This window comes from Opisthorchis viverrini, assembly GCF_000715545.1.
Source record: "Opisthorchis viverrini unplaced genomic scaffold opera_v5_679, whole genome shotgun sequence".
Lineage (NCBI taxonomy): Eukaryota > Metazoa > Platyhelminthes > Trematoda > Opisthorchiida > Opisthorchiidae > Opisthorchis > Opisthorchis viverrini.
Genome location: NW_008752345.1, coordinates 22128 through 33558, shown reverse-complemented (window position 1 = coordinate 33558; position 11431 = coordinate 22128). Strand labels below are relative to the sequence as shown.

Below are 11431 nucleotides of genomic sequence, written 5' to 3'. Positions count from 1 at the left end.
ATATATATATATATAAAGCCCTAGAGTGGGAAGGGATAAAGAGTGGGTGAGGGAGGGGACCTAGTGCTGGCCTGTGTCAAACATTCTGAGGTGTTTACACCTCTAACTTCTCAATCAGACAATGTGGAAAGAAACTGATAGCACGATTAGCTGCCATTTCTTGCAACGTCTACAACCGAGCACAGACAGGGTCACGGGGACCTCATCCGGAAAGGCGTACAGCAACAACTACACCCAAACTCTTCGTGATCTCTTTCACGCCTTTCTGCCAAGCCATGTGCTGTCCACCTCGCGGTTTGCGCCGTCCTGAAGGAGGCACAACAACACTAGTCTCGGTAGGTGGCATTTTGGCATGCGTATAACATGACTGAGCCATCGCAGACATGATGCTGGATGTTTTTTTGAATTGAAGTGTCTGCAGCACACCTCGGTACTGACGCGCTGACGCCATCCAAAACCAGCCACGCTTCTGAGGCATCAGTGATCGAAAACCTGAAGACGTCTCACATCATCTGTCCGCAGAGGCCATGCCTCGAACCCGTGCAACCTTTTCCAACTTTCGTACAAGCAACGACGGCTTTTGGAAGATAGTCCACGAATTCCCAATCTCAGAAGAAGATAGATAGACATACAGAGTGACCCATTAGGGATTGAAACTGCCAAAAGGGTGCTCGGGAATGGATAATCGCGGTTTAATTCTGTATAGCTGCGCCCTGTATTTTTATATTAACTGTTTTGCCCTATTGACCACCTGCCTAAATAGACAGACTTCGGTCGGTCACACCAAACGGCTCTATTAGAATAGAGCTGTGAGGTAAGGTCTCTGCGACCGGTGGAACTGCGACGTCTTCAGATCTTCAACAACTGTTTTCTCAGAAACGTGACACTTTGAAACCGAGTCTTCGATTTTGCGGCATTGACTTCAATCGAATAATAGGTCTAGCATTCCAAACCATCGTTTGGAGAGAGGAGTTCTCTTTTCTGTGCCAAATTCAGAATGGCGCAAGAAAGGAGGTGATCAAACTTTGACCTAACAGGGGGAAATTACATCAATTCCGAAATATCTTGGTGCGGTTGGTGCTACTCTCCTTCCAGGATAGAGTTCGCAAGATCTTCCCCGTGCATGGCTGGAGACGCTGCGAAATATGGCTGCCAACCGATGTCAGTGGCGCTCTTGTTGTCAGTTTCTATTCAGATTACTTGAGTGAATGTCTGGAGGTGTAGGCACCTCGGAATGATTGTGATAAGCTAACACTTAGTCCCTTCCCCGTCCATCTTCGTTTTTTTCTTCACAATAAGGCGTCGAAGCACTACTGCTGAACACTGATGTTGTGCTGTCAATGGTGATGATGACGAGGGTGAGGATGACCACAATGCGGTTCCGATGGCAAAAATTAAGGCTAGGTTTTTTCGTGTCCGACCACGCCTGACTTCCTTGATGCTATAAGCCATTGCTGTCGCCACTGGTGTTGGAGAAATACGGACGGAAACATTTGCAAAAGGGACCTAACGAAAGAGGGGACTGATTATGTCTTTTCGACGACAGACCCAATGAGGGACGTCCGCAGGAACTAGAAAGACATACATTTGAAAAATGCACACACAGAGGCAAGAAGATCCTCTTCTTTAGAAAGAAGGAAGCAAACAAGATGAAGATCGCCGTGAACTCTCTCAGACATTGTATAGAAGTAACATACTACACTTCGACCCTATAAGTAGTGTGTTGCGTCTATACAAGGTAGTGTGCCACCCGCGTATCGTATCAAATAAAACATGAGGCGGCCTGGTACAGCACCTTTACTTGAAGAATATCATAAACGAGGGATTCAGTTGGGTTAAAACCAAATAGATTTGCAAATGAGTGTATCGCGCTAATCTCTCATTGTTTGGTCGGCAAACCGTTTTGGGTGGGATAGATTTTATTGGTTGTTCTTCGCTTGCCCCAGGCAGATGAGTTCTATTTTTAGAATCACTTTTTGCCCCCCCCCCTCCGCCCTAAAACTTTCCACGTGAGCTTTATAAACAGCCCGTTTCGGCCGACAAGCCTATTCCACGTGAGCTTTATAAACAGCTCGTTTCGGCCGACAAGCCTGTACGCCTCAGTGTTCAGGTGTGGATCAGCTGATTCGCAAGCTAATTGGCTTTCTGGTTTGGCTAAGCGCATCAGGCTATCAAGCGGCTATCCAGACTCGGGTTCACAGTATTGAGAAGGCATTAGGAAAACTGCGGACCACAACAGTTATCCCCTCCCAAAGCTGCTACCCTGGACTACACATGGAACGCCTGTACGCGTCAGTGTTCAATAGATCAGCTGATTCGCACGTTCATTAGCTTTCTGGTTTGGCTAGACTGACTCGGGTCCAAAATAAGAAATCGTTCAGCTGTAACACCTTTCGGGTGTCTAGCTGCCATGCGACCTGACTCTGGTTCGCGGTATTAAGAAGGCATTCGGAAAACCATAGCCCACAATCTACCGTAACACACGGAAGTCACAGTCGAACCGTCAAAGTGGTTGATAGCAGTTTTAGCTCTGATGAGGGCAAGTGATGATCGGCAGGTAGATATTACCACATTCCTGCACAACCAATCGCCGTGTAATAGTAGCTCAACGCGCTACGTGCTTGAATATGCACTCATAAAGAACTCGTTATTCCAGACAAAATCTTGTGATCTCGACAACGGAGGACGAATCTCCGTTCCAAAAGAAAGGCAGTGTGCACTGACACGAGAACTCGTGTGGACGGAATGAAAGCATCCCGAAAAAACCCTCAAATAGATGCAAGTTTCCAGGTGATCAGAAAAACAACACAAGACCACAAACCTGGTGACTTTCGGTGATGAGCTGGACAAAGACCGCGCGGCTGAACTATAAACCGTTCTACCCCTGGTCACGGAGGACTTTGGAGTTAACAATACCGTCCCACAGGGTATGGTGCTTTCCGGACTCGGATTTTGAGGGCCAAGTTGTGGGTCCAATAAGACACGACAAAGACTAGATGGCGCTTCGGTGGTAGGAGCTATCGCCGGAGTAAAAGGGATTGAAATGGTGGTCGGCAACGGCGTCGAGCATGAATTATCTGTCAACTGAGACTGGTAACTTGCCGAAGAAAGAGTTACTGAGTTGCCAGAAGTTGGTAGAGTGTAGACAAATGGTGAATGAACTCTTGGCCCATTCGTTCCAGGTGGCGCGAAGAACGGAAAGCTACTTTTCGGATGGGCTACCGTAGAACTGGGTGTCAAATCCCCTGCGATCGAGGATGCTAGATCCGGTGGACATTTAGGACGTGGCGTCCAAGCGTTATAGTGCAGGTTTCCAGCAACAGGGACCAAATCATCCGAACTCGGTTGTGAGACTGGTGCAATTCTGCCAAGTTCGACCAACTGTGGTGTTTGTGAATAAAACGTTGATTGGTGAAAATAAGATGGTGAAGTTGTACTACTTGTAGTGCCGTAAGTTTCGTTCCCGTCATAGTCGGAAGAATCACTGTTGCTTGTGGAAGGAAAGTCTTCAAGCAATAGTTGGGTAAGTGAAGAGAGGGGGCCATTGGAAACACGAATAGAGTTTGTAGGCATATCGATTTGTGAGACGTATCGGGTTCTTGTGATGTGGTTGGACGTGTGCATGGAGTTGGGAGCCGCCAGCTGTGGTGTAGGTGGTCCACTTCGACGTCGTTTGTTTCTGCCTACTGGCTCTAAGGAAGCCGTTGCCAGACTGCTCATCGCACCGGAGGTCTCCAGTATGGGCGATGTAAGACGAGAGGATGAGTGCACGGCCATTTCACGAGTGCGATTGTTCACGATCAGCTGATGGTTCAAACCACCCTCAGAAGGACGACGTGCCAGAGACTCCAAGTGTCCAGGTATCACAGACAGCGAACCAGGCTCCGAAGTCGTCTGAATCAGAGGAGATAAGAAATGGAAGAAAGCGTAAAGAACTGGGGTATGTTTGTCCTTACATAGGTATAGAGTGCTCTGGTGAAAAATATCCATCCTGGAGCTATCAAGCCACCCGATCCACTAGCTTCAAGGTCATGCTGTCTAACCGTGTGGCAGAGATACTACAATCACCCTTTGAACATCATTTCAAGTCAGGAAGTTTCCTAACGACATCCTTACCAACCCAAGCGAAGTTGAAAGAATCATACTGCAACGGAGGCAATGACTAACGAAAAAAGTAAACTGCAGAAGAGCTCGGAAAAGTAACAAAAGCGCAGGAACTATTCCACTGCCAAGAGCATTTGGCAAGAATCGTATAGTATGAGGAGAAAGTGAGGCAGGGGGGTGTGAGCGTGGTATGGAGCATCAAGCAGAGAATACCTAGTATGGGTTTAAATTTGGTGTGAGGGCCGGAAAGTCATCACATTCTTAGGAATGAGCGGTAATAATACCATCGATATACATCTAGCAAAGCTGGCAAACTGAACAAAATTGGCTCGTGATACGGATGCGATATATTGACTTTCGATTATTATGAGATAATCATCCGACTGTAGCAACCTTTCCGTGCCTAGCTGCCATGCCACCCGAAGGAAGCACGAGAGCTGGGATACTGTCAAGTTGCCCAAGCCTAGACAAGAGAAGTCGAGATGCAGAGGTCGGGTTCGAACCACGGACCTTCTGGTGAGTTAATTCGCGCTCTGACCACTGAGCTATGAATATGGTTGGAACGTCTTAGATTCGGTCAAAAAACGGCTGCGCACTCAGTCAAAACACACTGGCCTCATTGTACGGTTACGTACGATAACACAATAGTGACACTAAGTGATACTAATAACAAATGTAGATAATATGTATTATTGCATTACAGAGCTGTTCGCACCGGTGATTCCCTCATCCGGAAATACACGTACCATTGAAGACCGATCGAATACCAAGAAACATTACCAATATTCCAAGGCAACAGCAGTAACACCAGTCTTGGTTACTATCTCAATCAATGAACTCTCAAGCTAGGCACGCGAACCCGTCATATCCCCCGTCTCACGAAATAATGCTGTGTGTCTAACACCCCAGGTTCGACATCGCCGGAAAGGTTCGTCCCACCTCATCAGTTGCACATGCAGTAGAACCAGACATCCCCGGGAGTCACCGAATCCCATCCTAGTCAACCCCGCACAGCGATTTACTATCCATACGTACTGTTCCTATCGTTTTTTGGAGCCTGAATGACACCATGTTTCTGCGCTGTTCGGATGAGCATGAGACCGAACAAGATATAGCTGATAGACAATTCAAATCCGGAGTTTGTCGCATTGGTCAAGATGAAAGTCAATGCGAGCGAACTCAGCTGCACTGGTCATTGCCGTCTTTCTGAATGGGGACTCCGAGATGGGCCACATTAATGGTTGGAGACATTGTCAAACATGGCCCAGTCGCGTCCTCAATGGCGCTCGTGAATCCAAGCTCTTTTCACAATTCCCCCACTTAAACGTCCACTGACAGTCGTGTCTTTACGCATCAATTTATCAGCCCCCGTCTCCAATGCGCATCTACCTACCTCCCCCCCCAAATCATCGGTGAACGAAACTGCGTCAGCTACAACCACTGCACGACAAGTACGCAGTACTTAAAGCTGATAATGATGATGATGACATCGGTCAAGATAGAAAACACAGCAACGACAATGATAGTGAATATCCAGTATAGACTCACAAGTGAATTCGAACGAGGTTTTCCCAATCCTACCGAGTTGGGGGTGGAAGGGTCCAGCAGATGCTGACCAATGAAACGACAAAGAAGTGGGGAAATTGGGAAGTGAATAGGAACTCGTCCGAGTGTACACAGTGAAATCAGAATTTAAAACAGCAAAATAGTTGACTGGTTCAAATCCACTCCCAACATTCAGAACGTTCCCGTCGAGGTATGTCCCATTCAAGTTTTATGAGAGTTCCGGACCGAGTGTCACAGTTAGACGACTTACTCACTTTACAAGCACTGAGTCCAGGTGAATAACCATACATAAATTATTGAGATACAAATCACTGAAGGGTGTGGTGTTACAAACAACCCACCTATCTGGATCAATAAAAAAAGAAACATTTAACAGTAAGCCAATAAATCGAAAACATAGAACTCGGGGCGAAAATAAGTCACCTGGTCAGCTGCTATGTGGTCAAGCGTACGAATGATCAACAAAGAGATATTACCCATTCAAAATGACTGAAAATAAATACACTCCAAAAACATAAATTTATTTTGCCTGGATCTCAATCTTTCCAGTTCACGTGACCTGGTGAAACGGGCGGAAATGCTCAGGTGTAGAGCAACGGGTTAGATAGATAGATAGACTGACAAGTATATCTGGCCACCATCACATGATCTGGTTTGTCTATCAGCGGGTGGCCGTAAAAACCGGAAATAAACGAAACAACAGCGTGAAGATCACTATAGAAAGAAAGCCTGAGAGACAGAGACAGAGATGAACGATCCCGAGGTGAATGGATTCGAGGAATGAAACAGATAGGATGTTAGGCGGGATTCCACACGTATCCCGCTTTACCGCTCGCAGTCAGGTGCTGCTACGGCCGAGAAGCCCCAATACGGCCGAGAAGCTCATCCCCCGCAATATGCCGGTTTGGCATCAAGCCGAGACCTGATTGGTCGAAGGTCTGGACCCAACAGCCAATCATGACCAAGTATTGGCCGAATGCCGGTTGCCAATGCCACATCAAGAATGCGTCAGAAGTTCCAGAAAGTCATTGCCACCTACGCTATATATGAGCGTTAAGATACCTTGTGCAACCTTTGGTGGTTGTTTTGACGTGAACGCTAGCTTGGGAGGCTCAGACCGAGAACTAAGCTGAGAAAAATACCGTTACTACAGTGGAACAACAAGATGGGTAGTAGATCGATTAGGTTTCTCAACGAAAGCATGGTGCTCCAAAGTACGAGGAAATCATCACGTTTTAAAACAGTCATTCAAATCCAGGCGTACCCATGGTATGAAGGAACTATGCATCCCTGGGAACCATAAGCTCCGACATATTGTCAGGCCAGTCAAGCCTTGACAGAGCTGCTGGAAGGTTCAGAGCAGATATGAATGTCGTCCACATTATCCAAAAGTGTGGAGGAACACCAGACCAATGAGGTGCAACGATGACCCACGGCAATTCGAACGGCAAAGTTGCGGAATCATTCGCCACCCACCACCGTCAGCTGAACAGCGTGGCTCACGTAGCTCAGGTGACGCCCTCAATGTGTGAACCTTGTGCACTGGGAAACTCTTCAAGAGAGGTGTGCACACAGGTATATGTGTCGGCATCGTACCTCACAACCTGTCGTCTTCGTGAAAAGGACTTCGAGTTCCAGACAAAGTACATCCCGGAAATATCGTCAATTTACGAGGAATGACTTTGTCAGTGAAATTTGATGGCGGAACAGAAATCCTACCTTGGGATTAACATGCAATTCGCCCATCATAACAAAAAAATTCTTGCAATTACTGCTGAAAGTGGAAAGATTCATGCGGTGTTTCCGCCTGTGCCAACCCAAATGAAACGGGCCTCAGAACGTCTCTTCCTATCCGTCAACATATTTGCCTCATGTTCCAATACGGTAGCGAAGCATTCGTGTTAAACATTGATGTCATGCTGTCGATGATGATGACTTACGTTCCCCAACTGAAGAGCAAAACAACTTAGATAAGTAGGCATCCGCCAAGCTGAGACTCAACTAATTATTCGTATATCATCATCATAATCATCATCATCATCGACAGCATGACATCAGTGTTCAACACTGATGCTTCAATGCCGTACAACCATGATTTATTTGAAAGCCTTATTGTAAAGAAAAGAGTAAAGGGGGACGGGGAAGGGACTTAGTGCTAGTTTACCACAGTCATTCTGACGTGCTTTTACCTCCAGATATTCACTCAGGCGATATGAACAGAAACTGACAACAAGAACGCCACTGACATCGGTTGGCAGCCATATCCTGTAGTGTCTCCAACCAGGTACACTGAGAATCATGCGGACCCCATCCTGGAAGACCCAAGCGTTTCGTCATCTCCTTCATACTCCTCTTCCAAGTCAAGGGTTGGCTGCCTCTCTGTTTACGCCACTCTGAGTTGGGCAAAGAGAACAGCACTCTTCGGCAAACGATGGTTCGATATATGCAACACGTCCCAACCAACGCAGCTCCTAGTGCTGGACACATTCTTCCATGGAAGTACCCGTTACACAACCGAAAACGCGCTTTCTAACTGCCTCGATGGAGTCCCTCGCACTAAACCGTGTACCTACATTCTCCCGAAGGACTCTATCAGGTCTCTGGTTCCAGGAACTTTACACGCATTCGGCCTAATTGTTGCTCAACTCAGGAATTGATTATTTCAGCTTCTGAGGATTATGTCTCCCTGATGAGCCCCAAGCAAGGCCAAAACCCACGATGGACTGCTTTTGGGATATGAGCTACTTGTGTCAAACAGTTTGTTTACATTTTTAGCAACAACGTACAGCAGACGAGTGCTGAGTAAATGGTATGGACATATCACCTGACACTCAAGGTCACCCACAACTAGTACTGCAAAGCTCGGAACATAAACGGAGCGAGATGACAGTGAACAGTTTTGGAAGGAAGGTTGGAAGTTGAAACTTTTGATGCCACCATCGCTCCCGCTCTTCACCCCGCCGCTCCTCAGCTTTTGTCAGTGTACGACTTGTGTCTGTGGGTGCAAGAAGTCATCATCAAATTCAAAGCCTGGTTAGAGTGCGCCTATCCATCATCCGTGAGTTTCAGATTTGCGGCGAACAATGCTGGCGAAGCCCATCCATGCTGAAGGGCCTAGAAATGCCGGTCTGGAATCATCAACGGTACGCACCCTATGAGATTCGAACCTTGAACGTTCGGAGTAGTTCACTGATGAGTGATTGACCAGCAGTGTGAATGAATCATACTGAGGATATGGCGCCATTGCCGATAAGTTCAGATAGGTTGAGAAGAACGCGAGCTTGGAAAACCTGTGCAGGTTATTGCGATACATCCTACTAATGAGTTCCAATAAGTAATATGGTGTACACGGTCTACAGTTATTTTGACATTGGTTGAGTTAAGTTTAGGGTTGAAATCCAATATTCGAAATCGCATCAGCGGCCACAACATACGTGTTGCCTGTTCCGGTTATCCGCGGCGATGGATCACTTGGCCCGGATGGCCTGCACCCCGCGCTGTTCAAAGGAGGTAGCGAGGCCTTGGTGAACGGTCTGACGACCATAGTGCAGAAGATTTGGAACGAAAAAAGAATACCGGCCGAATGGAGCTCCTCGACCGTCATCCCAGTTTTCAAAATGAGTACAAGGACGTCATTTGAAGACCATCGTGGTATTAGTCTGGCATCCGTCGCATCTATGGCATTGGTTTGCGCCGGTTGTTCGATTATCGGGGGAGACAAACTCGTGAGAATCAAGCTGAGTTTCGCCCTTACCGAGGATACATCGATTGCATCTTTACCTTGAGACAAATTCTTGAACAGCGCCGCTCCTTCAGACATCCCACGTTAGTCATTTTTCCGGATTTGAAAGCTGATTTTGGTTTTGTCGATCGTCAGCAACTTTGGCAGTTTGGCAATCAAACGTGTCCCTCATGAGAGCACTGTATGCGAACTCCTGTGGGAGCGTACGAGTACACGGGAGGGTTTCATCTAGTTTCATTGCGGCCATCTATTCTATCTCGCCTTTCCTTTTCAATCTTGTGTTGATATGCTACTTTAAGTTTCTCTACGTGCCTCTGAAGTCTCGGGAGTCAAAGTGCTCCCCAGATGCCCGTTCACAGACACTGAGTATGCAGATGATATTGCTCTCCTTGGTTCAGATCCTTCCCGAATGCAGACAATTTTAACTAACCCAATAACTCGGCCACACGGTTTGAATTCACACCCCTGAAGAAGTCGCTGTATTAATAATACGACTTTTGTGGATAAAATTCCTTCTGAGCTTACAGGCCAGTTGGGTAAAAAAAACGTAACGTTCGCCTGCCAAAACAACCATATCCTAATCAATCGACACCTAGCCAACTCCAAAATAGTCAACGCACCGTAATTATCGGGTACTCCATTAGAATGAAATGGCTAGGGATAATCAGACCAACAGCTGGTCAGAACAAACTATAGACTAAAAATTCAGGTCACTAGCAGACGCTGAGGTACCGACGTACCTCCCAAATGGACGGAATGCAACTGTTGATAGTCTAATGATCACGTGACAACTCCCTGCGCAATCAACCGATAAGCTTTAATAAAAGCGTCGTTTAGTTGACCGTAGTGATTAGCTTTCAATTCGCATTTAGCCATCATCACATAGGTGCCCAAATAGATGGCGAGCACGAATTTGCTGGGCGGAAGGTTCGTGGTTCGAACCCGATCTCTACATCTCGACTTTTCCTGTCTAGGCTTAGGCAACTTGACAGTATCCCGGCTCTCGAGGGCATAGCAGCTAGGCACCGAAAGGACGCTACAGCTGGAACGAAAAAAAACTCACCACAAGCAGGCTGTTACTTCGCGAGGCGGCCACAGTGGAAGAAGTTGGACTCGACTCGACCGAATTGGTGTGGCGATTTGGGGTTGGCTGAGATGCGGGACCAGATTGATCCAGATCACGATTTGGGCACGGTGGATAAGTTATTGTGGTCGTGGGAGAACTGAGAAGCGGTCGACTCGAATCTCTGCCCAAACTCGCTGGTGTCACCGGGCTTACAAGCACAGACTGGCAGAAAGTAGTTGGCGTCGAGATGGTGGTTGGCAGTTGGATGGATAAGGGTTGTTTACTGGTCGAGTCACATGATGACGCTGAGGCAACGGAACTGGGAGGTAAATAAGATGTGAAGGGAGAGGAATAGTGAAGAAGCCATTCTAGCATAGAAAACGTGGAATTCCCAGAAGCACGCCAAGCAGCCTGGAGATCCGTGACGCACATGTTGGGTGGCGCTTGCGGTCCTGACGGAGGCAGTTGAGAATATGCCTGACGTGACTCAGAGGACATGTTGGATGTCGATTTGAAGTCAACCAAGGGGGGTGAAGTCATCTTTGCCACGGTCGTTGTGCAGGTAGAGGTTACCAAAGATATCTGCAGAGGTAAAGAATCCCAGTCAACTTGTAATACAGAACTATAAAAGGTTTTAAAATAAATATGCGGAAATGAGGATTAGTACGGAATCGAATACCACGGGCTAGTTGCATCCAGAGAGCTAGGTATTCGGCTCTAACGACAGATTTGTCAGGTAAAGCATGGTCACGAAAGCCGTACTAATCTCTGTCATTTAGACCATGGTAAGTACAGAATCCAAAGATCCCAGACATGTTTCTGTGCTTTCTGCAATTTTGAATACATACATAAGGGTCCGGTGTGTCAGAGGACACGAAGTGAAACCTTCAAAAAAATAACGACAAAATGTGAGCATCCCCGGAGTTTTGGTGGTCATCCATCAACAACCACGT

At 47.0% G+C, this 11431-nt stretch overlaps 1 protein-coding gene across 1 annotated transcript in view; it reads right to left on the bottom strand.

Annotated features, from left to right (window-relative positions):
• The window catches only part of T265_11973 (hypothetical protein), a gene marked incomplete at both ends in the record, with an annotated part of 11719 nt that extends 609 nt beyond the window's left edge, over window positions 1–11110 (bottom strand). The window contains 2 exons of the mRNA XM_009178834.1: window positions 2822–3894; window positions 10476–11110. Coding sequence (XP_009177098.1) covers window positions 2822–3894; window positions 10476–11018 — 1616 coding nt within the window. The remainder of the gene's footprint in view (window positions 1–2821; window positions 3895–10475) is intronic.
• Window positions 11111–11431: the final 321 nt, after the last annotated feature.